At 36.8% G+C, this 23,645-nt stretch overlaps 2 protein-coding genes across 4 annotated transcripts in view; both read right to left on the reverse strand.

The window, feature by feature from the left end:
• Positions 1-7,572, reverse strand: part of LOC103467036 (guanine nucleotide-binding protein G(I)/G(S)/G(T) subunit beta-1) — a 33,434-nt gene extending 25,862 nt beyond the window's left edge. The window contains exon 1 of the mRNA XM_008413080.3: positions 7,181-7,572. The gene's annotated coding sequence lies outside the window, so the exon portion shown is untranslated. The remainder of the gene's footprint in view (positions 1-7,180) is intronic.
• A 4,755-nt stretch (positions 7,573-12,327) lies between these two features.
• The window catches only part of cfap74 (cilia and flagella associated protein 74), a 54,234-nt gene continuing 42,916 nt past the window's right edge, over positions 12,328-23,645 (reverse strand). For 2 of the 3 annotated variants that reach the window (XM_008413084.2, XM_008413085.3), the window contains exons 25-39: positions 23,065-23,198; positions 22,707-22,968; positions 21,009-21,143; positions 19,416-19,534; positions 18,351-18,479; positions 17,956-18,065; positions 17,701-17,756; positions 16,560-16,679; positions 16,309-16,464; positions 15,730-15,868; positions 15,238-15,392; positions 14,927-15,059; positions 13,973-14,100; positions 13,701-13,835; positions 12,328-12,882 (exon numbers count right to left, since the gene is read on the reverse strand). In XM_008413084.2, the coding sequence (XP_008411306.2) occupies positions 12,778-12,882; positions 13,701-13,835; positions 13,973-14,100; positions 14,927-15,059; positions 15,238-15,392; positions 15,730-15,868; positions 16,309-16,464; positions 16,560-16,679; positions 17,701-17,756; positions 17,956-18,065; positions 18,351-18,479; positions 19,416-19,534; positions 21,009-21,143; positions 22,707-22,968; positions 23,065-23,198 (2,016 nt within the window). In that variant the 3' untranslated portion in view covers positions 12,328-12,777. Of the gene's footprint in view, positions 12,883-13,700; positions 13,836-13,972; positions 14,101-14,926; positions 15,060-15,237; positions 15,393-15,729; positions 15,869-16,308; positions 16,465-16,559; positions 16,680-17,700; positions 17,757-17,955; positions 18,066-18,350; positions 18,480-19,415; positions 19,535-21,008; positions 21,144-22,706; positions 22,969-23,064; positions 23,199-23,645 lie in introns of those variants that run through there. The other variant, XM_008413086.2, reaches the window with a different exon arrangement.

Raw genomic sequence — 23,645 nt, forward strand, 5'->3', positions numbered from 1 at the left:
AACGTGTTCAAAAGAATTGAACCTTGCCCAATCTGGCAACACTGAATCCTGTCCAGACATAGCTAAAACCTAGTCTTGCACAATGTATAGCGGATATAGTGTCAACCCAATATCAACATGCACTATACTCAAATTGTCAAAGATTGTTTGGAATGGAATAATCATTAGCTAATATATTCCAAGAGTTAACTAGCATTTTACAAGTTGATGTACTATTTAGACAGCAGATGTCATTTCCATTACCAGACACAAATACCATTGCCCAAAATACTAAAGGTCACAAGACTGTAGTGGACAAGAAGAGGAAAGAAGAAAATGCGCATATGTCACCACTGATAGTCATACTAGCAATATTTACCAAGATTTTCTAACATTGTTCAGCTTTAGTGTGAACGTTTCTCCTCAGATTGCTTTTAGTGGAGGCCATGGACAGCGTGACTGTCTGAACCTGATCAGACCTGGGACACATTGAAAGAAATTATGAGAATACTACTCATGCAGGAAATTATCTAGATGGCTTTTGGTAAAAAATTAAATAAAATAAAAAAAATAATAAAATAAACAAATCACTGTGTTAAGTAAATGCATCAGGATGGATTTCAACGCCATGTTGATCATTGTTGTTACGCTGGTTACAATTGCGAGGTAAAGACTTGAACAGGGCCTCTGCCCCAACGCTCATCCAAGCCATTTATGATTGTACCATCTGTACAAGCAAGAGAGACCAGAAATGCTGCCAAGTGCAAAGGTCATTTATTATTCTCTACCGGAGATACAACATTTTGAACTGCTAGTGTTTAAAAATAAATCCCAGCACATTGGCTTCATGATGTCTAATTGGAGGATGACAAAGGCCAGAAGAAAAGGTTTGGGAACCACTGAGTTAGTGCAACATAAAAACATACATAACACTTCCTTTCACCTTTTGTAGCAATAGAAACTATTCCAGTCATGAATTATAAATTAGTTCTGTTCCCGATAGAGAAATCAAACAAAATTAAATCACTAAGCTAATTTTTGGGAATTAAAAAAAACTCACTTTAATTACAAACTTCTGGAAATAAAATACTAGCATAAGGGAAACCAACACACAGCAAGACAATATACCAAAATACTATAAGTAAAAGTCCTAATAACCATATGTTTTGGGAATGTTTGTACTCTTCTGCTTCGGGTTAACAGTAAACATAAGCTGCATATCCTCTGCTCCAAAAGTCAGACTTCCCACTCGCAAAATCAGAATTTTTTTTTTTTCAAACTCCTACTTCACAGCTCCTTGCATCAACAATAGTAAGATACGGTGGAAATATGTTTACTTTACAACAAACACTTGCATGCATCTGAAATCACTGCTACATGTCGAGCCTGAAACTCTAAACTGACTAAATTAAAAGTGGTATTTACATGCGGAAAGTACAGCTTAAAACATACTTTATTTGTAAGAACACAAACAATGGCTACTTGCGTGTCACCATTTTGGAATCCAACTTTAACTATGTTAACTGGAATGCAGTCAATTGGATTTGATGTCATTCACAGATCCGAGGTAAGTGAAATAGATTTAATTTTCTTTATTTAAACAACAAAATTTTAATTAAAACTTTTTCTTCTGGCTGCTAGCTGCCATTTTAACAATGGAAAAAAAATATGGCTAAAGTTTGAACACCTTACAACTTCTTTGCCTAAAGAACCTTTTCTTTCTGCATTGGCGTCAGCAAATACACAACCAGCAAATTACGTAAATAATTAGTGTATTTCAATCCCAGCAGTCCTGGTTTTAAAGTGAAAAATATTCCTTGGTATGATTGAAAGCTAGATTCCATGTCAGCATTTAGTTAAAAATACTTGAATTTAAAAAGGCTATAAAAAGAAGGTGATTGCAGCAGAAAGAAATACACCCATGGGTGTAAGAAAATTTGCTTTAAACATTGTTTTTATTTGACGCTAGATGAGGTGGAGAACAAGCCATTACAACAGCAAATAATTTATGTGAATTGCTCCATCACCTACAAGTTTGAGCTGGAATATGAACGTACTCAACTGGTGCTGTTTGAGCAGCGCAGTTGTTAAATGGATAATACTCACAGTTCAGTGAAAGTATTTTGAATAAAAATATTCAAAACCGTGTCAGTCCATTTTTGGCAAATTAGGAAGTTCTTGGATTTGAAAAGACATTTAAACAAACAAAAATTTGCTTTAAAATAATGCTGCCAATTAAGCAGAAATTACAAATCAGCAATGGTTGCCTTATTTAGAATATGACAATGTTTTTGCCATAATTTTGTTCAGGTAGTTCAGTTCAACTGTATCATTCATGTTTTTACATGATACAAATAGATCTAAACATTAGTGTTGTATTACATACATTTGATGTTTGAGATCCCCTGCAAATCTTAATTATGTTCTATAACACTAAACTTCTTTAACACCACAGCTAGCTTGTCCTGTGTCTTTTTTTTTTTTTTTAGCAATAATTACAAAGAAAAAAAGAAGTTCAAAGACATGCTAATCAATAAAATAATTAGAACATGCCCTCTAAATTAATTTCAGTTAACTACAACCAATATAGCTCTGTGGCAAAAGAAAGATCAGCAGCTGAGGCATCTTTCATTACTATAGTAAGTCAGGAAATAGTTACTGGTAACTGCAGTTTTGGTGAAGCAACTTTTCTAACCAGAAGCTAACCAAAATGGTGTCAGCAAGGAATAAAACAATGTGCAATATTCAAAATTTGGAAAATTATGTTTCAGTATCAAATGTAATTGGCACATACTAAACTATAATCATGTTAGTAAAAATCTAAGAGTTTAGATGTTTAGAATGAAGAAAAATGTGTTATTGACTAGCTATGCTTGCAGTTAGGTCTGCCAATAAGTACAATAATAAAAAAAGGTAAAATGCTCTTTTACAGAAAATGTTTTCATCGTTAAGATCTTGGAGAACATAATTTCATTTTTACTATCATGGGATGGAGTGACTATGGAGTCACATCAGGTGTGAAATGATTAAAAGATTCTTCTCTTATAATGAACAAGCAAGGACCACTTCAAAGAAGCATGAAATGTTTGACGCATTTTTTAAAACCAGGTTTTAAACCAGTTTGTTTATTATAGCTCTGTCATAAAATTAACACATGGCAACTGTGAGGGAGGCAGCTTTGAAACGGGAATTTAAGTGCAACACTTCCATTGATTTGATATCAGTTATTATAAAAGGTACATCACATGTACCATGTCTTTTTTATGCACAGCTGTTTCTATATAAAAACCACAAGAAAAAAAGGCAAGGTGACCAATTTCTGAATGACAGGATTTGAAGATTAATAAGCAAGTTTACCTCCAATGTCGAGGAATAAACGTTTTGAAACGTGAATGCATGTATAAATAAAAAAAACAAACATGATACTCTGGGAAGGAGGAGGTGACAGTGAACTTGGTTTTAAACAGACACAAAAGTTTCAAAACTTACCTTGAATACATTACACTATTTTTAGTGTTATTATAATGCAAAATGACAAGATGTGTACCGTATATTCCGCACTATAAGGCGCACCGGATTATAAGGCGCAGCTTTAATGAATGGCCTATTTTACAACTTTTTTCATATATAAGGCTCACCGCATTATAAGGCGCATAGAATAGAGGCTACAGTAGAGGCTGGAGTTACGTTATGCATCCACTAGATGGAGAAAAACGTAACTAAAGTGAATGTCAACAAAACAGTCCGACTCCTGTCGGAGAGGAGAGCCTTCCGCGACTGGGCCGGGGCGTGGCCGGACGATGGTCACCCTTCTCCATTCGCGCACAGCATGTTCGTGGAGAACGTGGTGCTAAATGACCTGCAGACGACCTGATTCTATACTGTCGGTAGGTAGATATGTCAGTCAAACTTTATTAACAAACCAGCGTTCTGACAACTATCCCAGCATGCACCGCACGCTTCTTCTTCTACGGGCGAAAATGAAGTCGGCGGCTGCTTACCGTAGTTGCTAGACCTGTTGTAGCTCAATATTGAATATATAAGCACTGTCAGCTTTTGAGGAAATTGAAGGTTTTTAGGTGCGCCTTATAGTGCGGAAAATACGGTAATTAAAACACCAACATATGTGTGAAATAGTTTGTGTTTAAATCATTAGGTAGCTGATGGTGCAATCTTTTTTTTTTTTTTGACCTTTCACAGTAGATACATTAAAATGAGCACCATGTGAGCGAGAAGGAAAAAATAAGCACTATTACAGACCAAAGCCACATAATCCTGATGGGTAAAAGTCACAAAATAAGAACGTAATCCCCTTAACATCCTGCATCTGCAGATTAAAAAATAAAAACAGACAAGCTGATGATCCTTACCGTAAAAAAAAAAAAAAGGTTGTCTAATCTGGTTATAATGACATGGTGATAAATCTATGACATTTATGGCAAAACTAGGCATGTTTTTTCCTTCTAAAGAATGGTAAACTCAGAGCCCCAACACTGCAGATGCAGAGCAGATGTATTTAGTGTTTGATCTGTGGGTTGCTTTCAGGTCACACTAACCAATTTGAACTGAACAGAGCAAACATTCACAACAGGTTGTGAATGTTGATCTGCCAGATCAACATGTTAATATAATATACAATAAGCACATGCAATAATACTACTAGAACAGAAACCACATTTAACATGACACAGTATAATTAGGGATTTAAGATGAAGCAGGAAAACAGTAAATTTAACATGAATATCTGTTGAAATATGTCATTTTAACCTATGTGCGATAGCTAAACTTTGAGATTAAGAAAAGGGTCAATTTTATAAATGTATATTAACAGATGAGAAAATAGGAATAGGGTGAAAAGTTATTTTCCTTAAAAGCTAAACTCACCAAGTTTAACAGTGATTTGATAGTTTTCCTCCCCTTAAATTCACAGTACAGTCAAAGAACAATTGATTGCATTTCTAGATATATAGTCATACGTAAATCAAAATGAATAAAATATCAGTTAAAATCTTAAATTAATGTGCATTTACAATACTAATACATATTTTAGTTACAAGTTTTCATTCAATTCTTATTCAGTCAAGATGTGATTGAATAAGAATTCTTCCCCTATGCAGTCATATATGCATGATGGGATAATCCAGCGGCAGAAAAAAAAAGAAGAAAAGAAAAAAAAATGTATTAAATACACATTTTGTACGTTTATCTAATGCGAAAAAAAAATCAGACGCCTGTAGCACGCCAAGCCTGAATCCATCCGCTGCTCGGCAGCTGCCTCTCTCTGTCTGAGAAAAAGCGGTGATGAAAAAGGCTTTGAACGCCATCTTGTTCATTGCAGCTGCTTGGGCCCTGAATACAGGAACCCATTCATTCGAGGAGGCGGAGGGAGGGGGGGGGAGGAACTGGCAAAATGAATTCATCTTTGTAAACCAGTAAATGCGACTAGCTCTTTGGGGTAAACTAACCATTTCCCAAACAACTAGTAATCCACTGTAGGCAAGGGATATTCTTTGGATGGATCCGGTCACCGGTAAATAACTTGGTAAAAGCGGCAAGCTCAGTGCATTTTTTCCCCTCGGCGCTCAGCGTGGCTTCCTGTGACAACTCGATGCTAAGCCCACTTTCGAAACACCCGACTCTGAACTTAAACATTCGGTGCTGTTTGTTCGGTCTAAAACCCTTATGATGCCCGCCTCTGAGGCGTCTGTGACTCCATGCTACATCGTGGTGCCCAATCTTAAGGCTAGGTCTTAAAACGCTATGGGGCTGCGCGGCCCAACGGGGGCATGATTACCGTAGCTGCTAACAACCTGACCTGCTACAAACCCGTGATCAAGATAAACAGATTGACAAAATCCAATTAGACAATCTTGTTTTCCTATCATTTAAAGAAGAAGTTCACATTAAGGTCGAATAGTACGTTGACGAACTTAAAACTGCTCTGAAAACACACAAAAGTAAAATGGCTATCGTCTCCAACAGGTCAGAACAGCGGTGGTCGTGATTTTTAAGTGAGATCTTATAGCTGTGTAGTGACACCTGCATGTAAAGCAAGCCCTTGGTTAACTAATAATTTGTTTTCACACAAACGATACACATTTGTGTTAACCGAGTGCGAACATAAATCTGTGACATAACAGTCATAACCCATGATAGGTTTAGTTTCGATTCAGTGAAGTAAATACCGTACGATCAACTAGTCATTTTGAAGCTTAATATATCCACGGCTGGAAATGCATGCACTCCTGACTTCATTTCAACAACAAATTATTTTTAAGCGATGGGTAAAGTTGTCCCATATTCGATAAGGATACAATTATCGAGTTCTCTTCGCTGTTTTCGTAACACAAACAAGCACCCAGATCAACAATCAAACCATACAAATATATTTTCTGACCATTGCCGGCGACTTGCAATGGACGGAATACAGAATAGTGGGGGTGGTAGTGATACTGCTGGCGAAGTAGCCATTTTTAGACTTCCTTCGTTATGAATCCATGATGCTGTGAAAGCCCTATGCGAGTGAAAGTGAATCCAAACTACTCTAGTGTTTGGTACAGTTATGCAATCTTGTAAATTAGCCACTTTTTTTATATCGCCAATGCTGCTTGCAATAATGTCCTATGAGAACCTAAGGTGTTAACTCACAAGGTGGCATTCACTGAAGATTTGTGGGGAAAATGCTGAAAAATTGAGAGTAATCAAACTGCAATGCTGGTAATAACTGAAATAAATAAAATGTCTTGACTGTAGCAGGGAAACGAAGAGTATTCTGGTAGATTACATCGAAAAGCTGATTTAGTGCAGTGGAGAAAGCTAAAATGAGAGGGGAGATATCCGGACGTTAGAGGGGTGCTAAGCTAACTGAACTGCCAAACATATCCTGGCAATTAGTGCCAACTAAACTCCACTGGTCTTCCTATTCACCTGGCAGAATGGTTAGTTTATTTAATATTTTTAAAAGCTAAAGTTAATTAGCACTATCGCTGAGGCAATGAGTTAAGTTTATCTTTCAGTGACCCCCACCCACAGTCTTGGCACCAATAACTAGCCAACGATAGGCTAACGGCAGCTAACTAAACGGAGGAGCCACAGAGCTAAGTTTAACCCTTCTCGCTCATCTTCCCTGCTCGAAAGGCTAGCCAACTACAGTAAATGCATTTCCTGAAGCGCAAACACAAGTATCAATACATGTCCTTACCCGCTTTCAGTTGAAGGTATCCGTTGTTTGTATCACATTGACTGGAAACAGTTAGGTGTCGTCTCTCCTCTCTCAGCCCAGGCGCTCAGATTTATCAAGTTTAGCCTCCGAGGAGCGGCACTCCCCGAACCCAGTTTTTTAACCCGCTGAAGGGGGAGACACACCGGCACAGAGGCGCAGGGACGAGGCGTTTTTAACCCAGACAGACGAGTCAAAGTCCCGTTTATTTGTTCCAAGGGTTCGACGCAAATTCCAACTTATTGCAAATGTCCCTTCTTGTCTTTCCCAACCGTCGTCGTCCCTTCTGTTTCTTCCTTCACGCCAGGATCTCAGTCGCTTCTTCCTCCGGCCATCAAACAGCAGAGATGGGCGCGGTAACCCTGCATTCAGCTCTGGGAAACCCCACGTTCACGGCAGCGTCACAACGCACGGCGAAGGGTCGGCGACCACTTCGACAGATCAGCAAATACTGCCATCTTCGGTAACAAAAGCACACTTAAGAAATTACATTTACATACAAAATTTGATTTAAACCAATAAATATGTTATTTATACGGATTTAAATTCAGCAAATAACTTGATTAGAGGACAATCACACACGGAAGCAAGTTTGAACACTGGTTGTCAAACAAGAAGTTCCACATTTTCAGTTTCTAAAAGGTAGACTCAACTGTGAAACAACAAAACCACTTCACTTAATTATCAATAGTATAGTTCTACATAAAAACAAGAAACGAAGAGGTAGTTTTACAAAGAACTCAGAAATCTATTTGCTGCATGAATGAAAAAGTGGAAGATTATAAAATGGTAAATTATTACCTCCATTTATATGGTGTAAAAAATGTAACGATTAATAATTTTATCCTGCACAATTCAACTCAAAAATAAACCATTCAGTCTGAGAAGACAACAACAACAACAAAATGCTCCAATAATCTGATTTCACTTCAACTTTATTTATAAATTAAACAACTAAATGTTGTATTGCATAGGCTAAAAACAAGCAAAAAACTTTAAAGCAAAAAGTGCAAAAGTAAACAGCTCTTTATAAATGCATATATATATATATATATTTAAATAACAGCATACTTATGAATGCATAAGTATGCAAATCCTTCATCTACTGCTTTGCCAAACCAACTTTTTCATTTCATCGCTTATTCAGTCTTCAACAGGGTTAAAGACTCAATATTTGCCCTCTCTACCTTGCATCCACTATGACACTAAGACATCATGTTCCACATGTTGATGCTGCCACCATCATGTTTCAGGGTGGGCATAGTGTTGTTTTGGAGATTTCCAGTACCATTTTTGTGCCAAGTTGTGCTCTTCATTACATATGGAGAAACAGGAGGACAGCTGTCAAATACTAAGCTTTGATTGCTGCAGCTAGCAAAAACCTGTGGTTATCAAGACTTTTGTTAGCATCTGATATGGACAAATATCCAGTTTTAGTCTATCTATCTATCTATCTATCTATCTATCTATCTATCTATCTATCTATCTATCTATCTATCTATCTATCTATCTATCTATCTATCTATCTATCTATCTATCTATCTATCTATCTATCTATCTATCTATCTATCTATCTATCTATCTATCTATCTATCTATCTATCTATCTATCTATCTATCTATCTGATTTTTGGGTTTACTCAATGTTTTCTTTCTTTTCAAATACTTAATTTTTATCAATGCATTTTTTAAGAAAAATCAGAGAAAATACATTTACGCTAGAATTTTAATTAACTGAGTGCGTGACAGCAAGTTGCTTTTTATGTGCGATATGAAAATTGCGGTACGCTGAACTGTTACCTCAGAAAAACCAGCGCAGTTTCATTTGAAATTCAAAGCAGACGGGCCAGCTTTCCCCACACACACATGCTGTCAGCCAGGAATCTTCCAGAGAGTTTGGAAAAAATAAAAGTATTGAGTTCTAATTTGTTACAACGGTACGTTCCCACAAATTTACTTTAATTTTGACCGATTTTTATTATTCACACTCTCAGAATAAGCTGTTATGTAAATAAGTGTGCCTACGAATTGTATTTATCTGTATTTGTCAGTCTTTATGTTCAACAGATTAATGTGTCTGTGCTTTTGTTTTGGATAAAGTAATCACAGGGGATTCATGTCCTGTGGGTGGGCCATCACTGAAACACAGAGAGGACTTAATCATTATTACCGGTTCCTCCAGGCAGCATGCTCAGAGGAGGAGCTAATGCTCGGTGGGTTAAGGCGTTACTTGGAGACATGGAACACTTTGTGGTCCTCCGAGGCAACAAAGTGTTCTTTGGGTCCAGTCCGATGGGGGACGAGAGCAGCAGCAGCAGCGGCCACAGCTTCGGTTTGTAAGAAGAATGTTCTTGAACGTTCCTGATAAGTCTGCCTTCACGCACTAAATCAATAACACTAAATTAGAATAATACAAAAAAGGGGAGATTGATACTATTTCTTCAAATGTTATTTTGCACATTTGGGGACACTTCTGTTTTTATCAGAAAAGTGCGATTTTCTCACATATAAATAATCAAAATGACATCTACCGGCATATAGGGATGCCTCCTCCAAGAAGAAAAAGCTAACACGAAGAAGAACATACACTTGTGTGAAGAAAAAAACACAAAACACAAAAGCAAATATACGCGTCCCTGTTGAGGTATGTAAAGGAGTACCATCGTTTGATGTTTTGCTTAATTGCGGTGATGCATAACAGTTAGATTTTTTAAATAATAATAATAATAATAAAAATATCTATATATTAAAGAAATGTTGAAGAGAGTGGGTTTCTAGTGGGATTCAGGTTAATGCCACTAAGATTCAGTTGTCCACGCCTGTTTGCATACATGTGTTGTGGAGGGTCTTTAGCACAGCTATAAAACCCCAGGGTCCTAATTCAGTTACAACACATCCAGTTTTTAAACTGTGTTACTATGACGACCTTCATCAGCTAACACAGGCTGCATAATTTCATCGGTCACATACAATAAGAACTTTGCAAGCTGACACCGTTGCAACGTTTTTTTCTAATCTTGCTGTAATCTATTAAATTCTGGAGGATGTCTGTAGGGACACTGTTAAGAAACATATGTATTTCATTTGTGTGTGTTTTAAGACATTTCTGTTCACATTCATATTAACAGAAATACGTATCCTAGTTAGCCTGAGTGTGCAGCGTAAGTAGCACTATCTTAGCGTATTAGGACGAGATCAGGGGAGAAATCAGATTAAAAAAAAAAAGAGGCAAAACAGCAACACAAATATCGTCTCACATAATCTAATAGATTTCATAAAACGAGTGACATTACATGAGGCTAAGCTCTTAATGACCTTGCTTTTTATAGGCAGGTTAGGATACAGTAATCTGATTTATTATAATCTCCAACAATCTCTGATAAATGCTTACTGCATGAGTCTCAGACAGAGGTCAGCTCCTATTGGTCCATTACAAGGCATTAGTGACATCTGCTGTTCAGATGTGCAGCGCCTTATTAAACAAGTTGAACACGCTTTCAGGGTTCGTAAAAGAGGATTTGATATGAATGTAATATATAATTCTGGAAAATTCTGGGCTAAAGTTTCTGCCAGACCTGCTGGGCACCTCCTACTCCTGGAGACAAATACAAAGAACATGTATGTATTACAGGAAATGACAAGAGTACAATCCGCATATTGCATGTTTCCACCCTAGGAAGATTGTAAAAACTGAGCTACCAAACAATTGTCCGAACAGGTTCTTAGAAGCAGCAATACTTCACTAAAACGTTCAAAGTAATGTGCTAGGGAAATACATTTTCTGAAATGACTGAAATATTTGTGTTGGTAAATAACAAGCAAGAATAAGCTTTTAATATCCGCATCTGATGCACCACGTCATGTTTAACTGTGATTGATTACGGTCTTAAAGCATATTGATGCGCCACGTGCAACAAGAAACATAACTGTTTATTACACCATGAGATGTTCACTATGTACATCTTCAAAACGCTAGCTCAGCATTCCTTCTTTATATTGTCAATTAAACTTGAACTACAATTCTCACCAGAATAACTGATCTTGTGAGAAATTGATCACAAGGCTTTTTTCAAAAACATTTCTTATAATGACTTGATTGTGAGTTAGATATCTCTGAATATTTTTCAACCACAACAGTTGATCTTTGCTCATCTCCTGAGGGTAGCTTAAAATAAAAAGGCCTTTCTGGCATATTATATGCATTTTAAAAATAACTTAAGATACTTCAGTCAATTTAAACACACTGGAATAATAATTGCAGCACCAGTGTTTCTTAACATGGGATTTATTTCTACTCTAAATATTTGCGCTCAAATAAGATGTGGATTTTTCTAAACTTAGTTTAAGAATGAACTGCTGCTATAAAATAGTTTATTTTAAGACTCTTCGCATGCTTATAAGAAACTTCAGTAATTGTGAGGCACTGTTTTTGAGTTTCTAAAATGTAGAGCAGACACACACACAACATTATGCATAATGCAAGTGTAGATCCACTTACTTCTGAGAAGGTCCATCACCACTGAAAGTAAAAGCTAAAAAAAAAAAAAAAAACTGTGTGGATAAATTTTTAAAAGTAGCCTGAAGCGGCTAACCCAACCCGGCCCCCAATGTTTCAGCACAGACTACATGTTGCCCATGTTTCCATATAGATTTTTCTCGAAAGTTTCTGTTTATTCATGAAATATTAATACTATTTATTTTTAATACACAACTTTGGTTTTACAGGCCATAAGAAAGAAGCAGCTGCGCAAGTAAATAAACAGTTTTCAGATGGCAAACAATGCTTTTCTTTTTTCATCCATTAAATCTGCATTAATTGCAAATATTTAAAAAAAGTAATTGGTGATAGTTCAACTAAAAACATCTCCACAATGGGTTTTGGCTTCCTGGTTTCATCAGTATTTTTATTGTATATTTATCAGCACACTTGAATTATTTTGTCTTTATCAGAGCTGTTCATGTGGTACTATAAGCTCCCTCTAGTGGTGGAAATCACTTCTACAGTCTTATGCTGTACTTCAGTCTAAACATAGTGATCATTTTCTTTCCCACTCCATGATGTACTTTACTGCAGTCAATATTTGCTTTCCCAACTATTATATAAGAAATCATTTGGATATTTCATGGGCGTTCACTCGTCATTCAGATTTTTTATTTCTTTTTGTGTACATTTAAACTAGACACAGCTTTATAGTGTTTTTTTATAGTGTTTACAGTTACAGCTTTAGCTGTTCTCATGTTAGGAATTTATCAAACTAAAATAGCTCAAATGACTTTGTGCAAAAGCATTTTTTTTCTGCACATACTGTTTAGTTCTTACCGTTCAGTTTTTATATGGCAGCACTTTCATGACCGCAACAGCAAATCCTTACGGTACTTCTGTTTTTTTTTCTAATAATAAATTTCTAAATTTGTGCATCATCCATTTCTTGACTCTCCAAACCACGCACGATTTTTTCTAACCACAAAGAGCAAAAAAACAAACAAAAAAATTAACTACCCTAAAATCAAAATAATAAAAACAGCAAAAAGCTGTGAAGCAAGGTTTTTCCACTGATCTGCATCCATTTCCTGTATTGGTCAGTCAGCAGCGGACGAGACAAAAGCCATCAGCGTCACTTTGTAAGCTGTGATCTCATCGCTCTTCACGGTGAGGGGGACGCACACCTGGACCACCTCAAAAGCCTGAAATAAGAATCCCATATTTACCAAATACATTCAAGACATGTTCTGTCAGAATAGAGATTCTCCTTGTATCTCTACAATTATTCAATTCACATAAAACAATATGATGTTCATATATTGCTTATCACCAGGTTGTATTGTGTGGATAATTATGTAAATGATTGAGGAAAGAAAATAAATATTTTTAACCCTGAAGCCACTAAAACTTAACATACAAAGAAACCTTCTGTACCCATCCTCTCGTGATGAGTTTTTGTGTAAAACTTATCGGGCCAAATTTTTATGACCATCAACAATTTGCATGAATTATGAAGTTATAGTCAATTTCTTTGGGAACAACAAGAATTCTTTTGGCTGGGTGACGTAATAAAACTACCATGTAACAGTTCATACCTTCTGACTTCCTATTAATGTACCGCAGTTTGCATGAAATAAAGCAATTTTTATTTAGTGGATGCGGCAACAAACTCTCTCCAGCCTAATAAATATATTTATTTTATATTTAGTAAAATTGAAGTCACTTACAATATCACATTTATGTATATATGTTTTTGTGTAAATCTTATATAGCTTATGGTTATATTTGTATTTATCAATATTTAACACTTTGGATGGAGTAGCTGTCAGTATATAAACTATTGTATTCTGTTGAGTGTCCTGAAAATTGAACTAATACACAAATTCTAAAAATAGATTTATGTGAAAAAAAAATACTGGTTACCAAAAAAAAAAAATAGAAAGATTTTTAATTTTTGTTGTGAATATTATTGCATCCCTCTCCTGTTGAAACTAGTTATACCAATTGATCTGAGCCTCACCTTGTATGTACTTTGAGGTGTCCATGTGATGGTGACAGAACAGCTGCTTCCTGCCTCCACGACGCCTTTAGCAGGTTCCAGGTAAAAGCCCTGCTGCTGCACGGCTGCCAGGTCGTCCCAGTGAAACTCACCACTCTGGAGAAATAGGAAGAACAGCGGTAACTCCATTTGGTCATTGCACAGCAACGTTAGAAGAAATGTTTCTCCCTGGCAGCTGATGAAACATAACGTGTGTAAGTCATCTTTGGCATGCTCTGCCAACGCCCCGGTACCTTTTTGTCGGCGTGTGGGGAGCTGATGCAGCCCACCTGCAGTTCCCTGACGGCAGGCATGATGACCCCTGCTTTGCAGCTGGCCACCAGAGTGACGAGCAGTGGGATACACGGCGTCTCCACAGCCTCTGTTAGCGGAAGGAAGATTACAACTTCAGTCCTTCACGTACAAATATATATCATTTCAGCTCTCTTTACACACAGCCAAGCTGATTCTGTGTAATCCACCTCACTTTGTTAATTTCCTGTACCTTCCAAAAGTAATCATCCCCCCACCCCCTTTAATCTTTCCACATTCCGTCACGTCATAGCAATGTGATTTATTTACCACCACTGAGTAGTTGTTTTGTCAACCAATTCTCTCACCTGAGCTCAGGATTTCTGCAGCTCCTCCAGAGTTAACAAAGGCGCCCTATCATCTAGCTTGTCGATCTAAATGGTAGTTGTGGAATACTCTTTCAATTTTTGGCTTATCGATTGAAAAATTAGATTGAGTTACACACTGGTGGATTTTATTAAGCGGCATCAGAGCAAGCATGGTCCTGACAGAAAAGCGAGACTCTCCATTTCAACGCATTGGCGAAAAAGTTGAAAACCGTACATAATTTTCCTTCTATTTCTTAATTACACCATACTTAATAAAATCGTCCTCATAAAATAAAATAAAGTTTGTGGCTGTAAGCTGTAAAAAAACGAAAAAAATTTTTTTTGAAGAAGTTCAAGGGACGTGAATACTTTTTCAAGGCTTTCTAAGACGTCACGATGTTACGTACAGCTTCCTATGACTGGCGTAGATGACTTTATGGCCAAATTCATCCGTTTTTATTGATAAATCATAGACTGTCTGGAAGACAGCCATCGCATTTATAACATTTTCCTCTAATTAAATGCAACTTTCATCAGATCATATGTAGTCACCGTCAGGAAGAGACACAGACTGATCGGCCTTGATACCTGTGAGTCGAGGATGAAGTGGGGTGAAGTCAGGAAGAAGAGAATCAATGGGTATTGATAAAGGATCCGCTCCACACACATACATGTTATGTGAAGGAACTGCACCCTTCAGATCTATCTCACAGATTTTACACTGTAAAACAGGCACATGGTTAAAATGGTAACATCATGACGGTGTAATTAGGACTTTTAAAACAAAACTGAATCAGGGCAGTAGAAAAGTTTAAGTCACCACTTCGAAAGAAAAGATTTGATTTTAAAAACAGAAAATGTGTTTGTATGTCTGTGAATATGCTTGTCGTTCTGCTCACCTTATTTAGCAGCTCTATGGTGAGTCTGTCTGTGTAGTAGAGGGAAGAATGGTCAGGCTGAAAAGTGACGGCAATGTCTTGTTTCTTCCCAGGAGCGAGGCTGCCCTCTAGTGGCTGTACACCGAAGACACTTAGCCCGCTGTAGTTCTGAGTTCCTGTGCAAGACGGAGAGATTTACAGTGGCATATTTACCTGCTACAGCAGCGTCAAACAATCTTACAGATCAGATTTATGATAGAAAAAGCTGAGGTCAGAGAGTCAAACATGGCTTCCACATCTCAAGTTTGAATGACAATGATAATTTAAACCCTGAGTCCTCCATCAATTACTCTCTTTTTACTCACTGGAAGGTTTACCCACCTTTTATTCATCTAATTAATACATCTGACACTGTTTTGATGGGCAAACAGAAGACAAGGATTGCTCTTTACTTCTGAAAATGTAATTTTTAAACTTATCACGTTACACAGCCAATGATTTTCCACATCTCACCCACAGCTGGGTGGATCTGGGTGTCTCTATGTCCATCCAGCAGCAAGGCTACCCTGTCTAATCCATGCTGAGGACTGTTGAGAGAGTGACTGGCCAGCATCACTCTGTATTCCACGGTCTCAGCTGAGCGGTTCGTTAGCTGTTGGGGAGAAAAACAGAGGAACCACATTGACAAATTTCATAAGATCACAACGTCAGCAACCTTTGTATCTTAGTCTTAAGGTTCTCTAAACAAATAGAATATGCTTAGTTATTTGATTTTTTTCTTTCCTTTCCCTCTTGTGCATATGTCTCATCCTTTTTAAGATCTTTTGTTCACCCCAATCACACATCATGAGGTCACATTCAGGTCAAAACATTTAAAATGACTGGATATACATACTAAATGTTCCCTACCTGAATAAAAGTACTAATTTTAAAGGCTGTGATTTATTTTTTTTCACATTTTATAGGGAGAATTTGCTGTGGCATTAAGATGAATCAGTTTCAATAGTAATGATAATAAAACTACTATATAGCTTTTGAATGAAATTAAACATGTTAAACAAAACTGTTCCAAACTAAAAAGTGACAACTCACCTTGAAGTGTTGGGAGACGACGTCTTTCTCCAACGCGTAGACAACGTTAGGGAGATCTCTAGAGTGAGACGAAGTGACAAAAGGAAGTGCACCCTCCCCTCGAAGAATGATTTCCAAAACCATTTTCGGGACTCGCACGTGGAGTATTTCACTATACTGTGGAAAATAAAAGGCAGGGTGATGTACAGCTACCGATTCATAATGAGATGCTGTTTATTTAAGTAGACTCAAGTTATTTTAAATTAACTCACCTTTTTTTCCAAGGTTGGACTGAAAGCCAGGACCAAAGTGTGTTTTTCTCCAGGATTTAAGCCTCTCATAGCATTGAGCAGAGAAAAAGGACCATATATGTCCAACAATGAGGACGTTGGCTTGCAAATGGTTAAAGAAAAAAAGTTGACAGAAAATAAAAATATATATATTTTTGCAAACAAAATATTCCTATATTATGCTTGAAATTAAGGGCAACAAAGCACGATCTAGGGCAGGGTGCAAGTGTTGACTACCAAACATTAAGTTTCAAGAAGTAAACATGAATCTGCCAGTGGGCGTAATACGAACAACATCTAATTTTTACCATAGTTGTTGAGCACTAATTAAGTCTTATAAAGTTGGTAGGGAGTAAATAATAAAGATCAGATATAATGAGGGGACAGATATGGTGAAACACACGGTGATATTTTAGACGTGGATGTTCAGACCAGTCGGTTTTCATTACTGAGACCGCCTCTTAGCGACCGGCTCTTTATTAAGCTTTTTTCTTTTTTAAAAGAATAGTTACATTTAATCTCCACAACAAAATGACACTTAAAGTACCTGTCATTTTTATTTACATCTCATTAAGCTGGAAACGATGCACAAATTATTGACATTCCACATAAGAAAATGTAGCCGTCATCTTTTTTTTTTTTTTTTAAGTTGTATTTTTTTTATATGTTAAAACCTGTAAAAAGGAATAAAAGGGTTGCTCTTTAAAAATTTCTGCAGATTTTCTGCTGTACTATTTATCAAAAATTACAAAATGTCTTATATAAAGGTAATATATGCGGCTCTAAACAGTTTTTATTTTCCTGGAGTTTGGGTAAAAGTGGCTCTTTGAATAGTAGAGGATGCAGACTCCAGCTCTAATATCAAATTAACCTTGAAAGGAGTCGTCCTTTCTCTCTAAATAATACTATTTATATAATGCAGCTTATACTGTTAAACAGTTTTCATAAGCGACATTTTCAAGAGCATAAGCAAAAAGCTGTTAAGTGACTGACATGCTAAGAGACTGGCTTAAAAGTGTCAATGCAAAAGTAAAAGATTGCTCATTGTGTGGAATATTTATATTTCATTTAAACCATATTTGCTTGCCCGCATTTAGTAAAATCTGACTTTAATAAAGGATACTTCCACAGGCTCCTCTGAAATGTTCTGAACTGTCAACCTTTCAATCACTCTGCTTCCTACGGATGGAGCCAAAAACACAACATGGTATGTAAGGACAAAAAGAAAGACAGGAAAAAGGATGTCGAAGTACTTCAGATAAACATCCGTCCGTCCATCGTTTTATCTTATTGCCCTCCAGGAGTCATTTCCATTGGGCGAGAGGCAGGATACACGGATAAAGAGGCATATCTTTTACGAGATCAAACCATATCTCACCTATATAAACTTGACGGAAGTCTAAGACGTTATTGCCATTGCCAGAAGTCACCAGCAGAGGGGGCTGTACAGCGGGACATTCCAGCTTCAGGTGGAGCGTGTTTATGGCACTAAGGAGATCAAGACAGGAAATGAACAAGAACGAGAAACGTTATTTTGAAACTTTGCTGGATTAATTCATTTTGGTTCATAAACTAGCAAAACATAAATATAACTTTTCAAAAGAAAAGAATGTTTATTTGAAGCTTGCCATATATTATGTTATTGTCTAGAACTGCAGTTTCTATTGCTTTTTGTAATTAAAATATACTCTGCAGAAATGGACCTTCTTTTTCTTTCTTAAGCACTCATTCACTCATTGAACCACAAACTATGAAAGCCTACAGTTGTATTACCTCCATGTTGGCTGGACATTGGCCTCTGGAGGATCTCCGTCTGACACAAAGCAGCGAACGATGTACTCTTTGTAGGATTGGGTAAAGGAGCGCAGCAACAAGTCCCTGGCCTTCCCATACAGTTCAGACCTTTAAAAAAAGTAAACTATTACTATGTGAATAAGGAGACTTTTACTGGGTTTCATGTTTCATGTTTCTGCTAGATATTTTTTTTTAACTAGGGTAATTAACTTTCCAATAAAAAAACAAAAACTAAATACAAACTCCTTTTAGCCTGGACACTCATTAAGACCATACAAAAAAAAAAAAAAAAAAAAAAAAAAAAAAATATATATATATATATATATATATATATATATATATATATATATATATATATTGTGAGAATAAAGTAATAATATGAGGATAGTCGTAATAATATGTGAAGAAAGTTGTTGTATTCTGACTTTATTAAAGTATTTAAAATAATCGACCAGTAACACCAATAACAATGGAACGAGTAACAGCAATAACAATAAAATAAACTAACTAACTAACAAAACCAAAAGACAAAAAAAGCAATTAAAAGGTATACATTAAAATGAATACATACAAAACAAGAATGAAACATAGAACACAATAAATTGGTGTCACAATAAAAATGAAATTGATCAATGTGTGGATTAGGATATCCGTTTTTCTTTTAATCCTGTCAGTTATTTTCTAATTTGAATTATTTTTCTGTTCTCTCATTGATTAAACAGATCCTTATGGGAAGAAGTGGAAAAGACCAAAGAAAGTAAACAAATAGAGAAATAAATAAATAAACATATATGCTGGAACAAAGAATAAATAAGTAAAAGATAACTTAAAAAAGAAAAAGAAAAAAGAAAAACACTATGACTTTATTTGACTTGATTCCCGTACAAGTTATCTTTACCTAACACTACGTCATAGACACTTAACTCTCTTCCCAAAATAATGATTTGCTTTTTATTCGTTATTCCTTTAGTGACTGAATACTTATTGAATGCTGCTAAAAACAACATCAAAAGTGAAACAAAATCTTTCAGGAAGCAAACTCACACTGGATTCAAGCCAATTCGCTCAGCTGATTTGGAGGAGGGAGGGGATATCTCCCTCTTCTTTGCAAACCCAGGTGTCCTCCTCCCTCTGCTGTGTTCAGCAGGAATGTCTCTTTTCATCTAGGACAACACAACAAAGACGTAAGGCAAGGAATATCGAAAGGCTCTGCTGGCGTGACACAGAGACAAGTTCAGAAGACATAACCACCAACAACAGCAAGCAGTTCCTTTAAGTTGTGTAACGCCATTGATCTGCCTGCACGACTTACAACCACAGACAGAGATAAACAAATAATGAGTAAGTGATCATTGGATGCAGATGATTAAAGCGAACAAGGCATAAGGCCGTTGCGAGAGCGACGGCAGCATCAACGCCTGCAGATAAAAAACCCAGTTAAAGTAAATACTGTTGAACTTTACGACATGTTTAGGGTACAGCAGGTGAAACGAGGACAACGGAGGTTGGGTCTGGTATTAACAGCTCTTCTGAGAACTCCTGCTTGTTAAAAGCATTATGATCAGCTGGCATATCCCTGAAATAAACACATGCCACAATAACCTAAAATATTTCCACATTCCTTAAGTACTGGAGACATCATTTTTTTTTGCTTTTTAAAAAAAAAAAACATTTCAGCTAATGTCAACGCTCTGTTTCGACACTGTTAGTTTCTTTTTGTCGTCATCTTAGTTTTCGGTTGTTTTTTCTCTTCATGTTGGAGCTTATTTGTTTCATTTGGATAAACTCAACAGAGCCTGACACAGGGACAGCTTTATGTGTTATCTGAATAGTTACATTACTCCAGGTTATATTTCAGTTCTTACGGATAAAATCTCAACTCTCTGTTGAGTGTGTAACTCATTGCAACAGCTGCAAATATTTTTGATGTATTACATATTCAGGCTATCGTTGAGTGAAAAACGTCAGTGGAAATGACCACATAACAGCTGGAGGCAGAACTCTACAAGTGATGCACAGGGTCAGAGGTCAGAGGTCAGGCCGCCATGGGGGTCAGCAGTGAAAAGGCTCACTGGCAGATAAACAAATGAGCTGCAGATAGCTACTGTACATTTTCACTAATCTTCATAAAATGTGCAAATGTCATTTCATAGTTATCAGCCTGTATCTATTTTTTTACATTTATTTCCAGAATTATGGCAATATTTTCTTTTCTGTCATTATTTGGTCAGCAGCAGAATGCCTCAAGGTAAAATGATTACCATCTACGACTTTCCACACTTCAGCAATTTTCACAATATTTCATAACCCTCACACAGATGGTATTTGCTCCGTGTTTTCTGCTTTATCCTGCCTCTTTCTTTGCAAACAAACCAAACAAACAGTATCAAGATATTGCATGTCTTTGTTCAGCTGGTTGTTGTTTGCATGTTTCCCCCCCCCCCCCCAACAGAATCACTCCCTCTAAATGGTATGCTCAAATACAGTTACTGTAATATATTAAAAATAATAAATTACTGTTATTTAATTATTGCTGAATAAACACCAGTGTGACCTGCCATTTAATCACTTTTCCACCGGTTTGTTTTACATTTGTGAAGGTAAAAGAAGGGAACCGAAGCAGGTGCTCAGGTGTACCTCGTGTTCAGTGACTTTGCTCACATCTGGCTCCTTCTCGCTGGTCGCCTTGGCGATACGGTGCAGACGGAGAGCCTCTTCGGTGATAGTTTTCTCCAGAAGAACAGGTCTGAACATCACCTGAACGAGGCATTTCTGGAACGCAAGAGAGAGTGACACGATCGTTCCCTGTCTGTCTTTGGTGAAATGGTGAAAAAGCTCGGTTTGCTTAAGGGGGATAAACTTTCTGCTCAAAGGAAATGGATTGATTGTTTTAAGCTCTGTGAAGGATTTTGCCACATTACAACCACAAAGTTTAAAATATTTGATGTGGAGTAGTGCACCGCAAAGTGCAAGGGAATGATGGAGTGTTTTTCAAGATTTTTTTTTACAAATAAAAACCAGTAAAATTTTCTGTGCAACTTCATGAGTCAAAGTTTTATTTTATTTTTTACAACCACCAGTCTGGTTGTTTTTTTACCTGCTACCAGTTCTGCACACTTAAGAGTCTACATTTCTTTTCCTCAGTCTTATTTTCAAAAACAGCTAAAGCTCAGTGAAAATAACACTTAAAGCCTTTTTGCCAGGATCGTACCAAAACAAGGATGGACTTTAAATTATTTTATTGCAGCTTCAGCTGCATGATTAGGGTCCTTGCCCTGCTGGAAGTTAAATCTCCATGCCAGTCTCATGTTCTTTAAGCCTCTACCAGGTTTTTTTCCATGATTGCTCCAAATCTACCTCCATCAATCTTCCCGTCGACTTGAGCCAAGTTTCCCATTTCTGTTAGAGCAAAACAACCTAGAGAATAGCGCTACCATCTCCGTGGGCATAGTGATGGGTGTGGTGTATTCATGTTAATGTATGTTTTTAGTACCCTGCCACACACACTAGATTTTAATTTAGCGTTATCAGAGTAAAGAGGGTTGAATTCCTTTTGTATCTTGCATTTTAAAGGTGCTATTCAGTGAAATTACAATAGAATGCATTGAAGTTTGCGGTTGTAACGTCATAAAATGAGTTAAAAGTTTCATTTGAATGAAATAATTTGCAAGGAAGCAAAATCTTAAAGGGATAATTCTTTTTTAAACTTTCCAAAATTAGTTATTCTGTTAACTTATGGAAAATAAAAGCTGATAACCTAAAATTAAATTGAGAATAGTGCACAACAAAAAAAAACCCCAAAACAAAAACAAATTGTCTTTCATTATCAAATTTGAAAAGTCTCCAGCAGAGGGCATCAAGAGACTACAGAAGCATCCAGCTTTGCAGCAGTTAGGACTGTGCAAAATTGTTTACAACTGTGTTGTGGCAACATTACCAGAATCATCTTCTTATTATGATAAAATCAAACTGCAAGTTCTTTTGGAAGGCTTGGTTTTCTTGGTCAGTAAAATGAGAGGTTGGACTGAAAAGCCTGGAGGAGCTGTCTTACTGCATTTTTCAGCAGCTTCTTTTTCCCCCTGATCATAAGCTATCAAAATCATGTTAAAAAGAAGACAATGCTGCAAATCAATTCAGCATTGCCTCATGAATGTAAACTTATACCACTGCTTATGGGCCAAAGTTCATTGTATGCGGAAGTCCTGAAGGAGATGCCGATATGCACCTAAAACCTTTGCATTGCATGGATGTGCTCATACAGAAAAAACATAAAACTCCTCTCACCTAAAACATCCTTTACATTTACAGACAAACACAACAGATAATCTCATCCACCTCTCCGGGGAGAAGGCGTCCGACTGAAGGAGATACGCTGATGTCGGAATCCTTTGGTAAGCTGAAGCAGAACAACCTGGGAGCTTCAACTGCTGAAATAACCTTGATGAGTCGAGTTGCAGCTTCTTTATCTTGGTAGTTAGTCAGGTAAATCGTGGCGGTGGATTTGTCACCTACTGCCGTAGGTCTGAACTGAATCAGAGAGTGGGACAGCACCAGCGGTGGATGAAAACCCACACCTCGACAAGGCAGCACAAAGTCTCTGATGAAACATAAAAAATAAAAAAAAGACATTTATCTTTCTATAAGCAAACATGGGGGACAATCACTCAAAATCGGGAAGGGAGTAAAAATGAACCTGTCAATTCCAGATTTGCAGCGGAGTTGGAAATTATATTCTATAGGTTTTTTAGGCCTGAAAATCAGGTCGATCTCCAGGGTCTCTTGAGGAAGCAGAGTGCCAAAGCCATCGTAAGGCTGGACCTCAATATACTGCAGAAACAGAAGCAAATACTCAGACTGAATGTCTACATTTGATTCATTGGAATAAGAGTCTGAAGTTACGATAAAGACGTTCGCTTTCAAAGGAGGGAATCTGCATGCATGTTTTTTATAAGTTGGTTATAGCAACTGTTAACCACCATCTTTACAGATTTTTAAATAAAGTGGTTCATGCAGAAAGGGAGGTTTTTACTTTGATTTGTTATGTCATAAAAAAGAAAACATATATTTTAAATACACGTGTCTTATTTTTTATTTAAAATTTAAGATGTCCAGAATACTAACAGAAAAGTCAGTAGAAATTAGAGTTCTGAGTGGATACGTTAAACTTTTCGCAACCGGAGAATCCAATATGGCTGACTTACGTGTTGAAGCAGCCTTGGGCAAAATGGTTTTAAACTCGTTAAATCTTTCACACAAACACAGCAATCAAAATCT

This window comes from Poecilia reticulata, chromosome 7 (assembly GCF_904066995.2).
Source record: "Poecilia reticulata chromosome 7, P_reticulata-male-v2, whole genome shotgun sequence".
Taxonomy (NCBI): domain Eukaryota; kingdom Metazoa; phylum Chordata; class Actinopteri; order Cyprinodontiformes; family Poeciliidae; genus Poecilia; species Poecilia reticulata.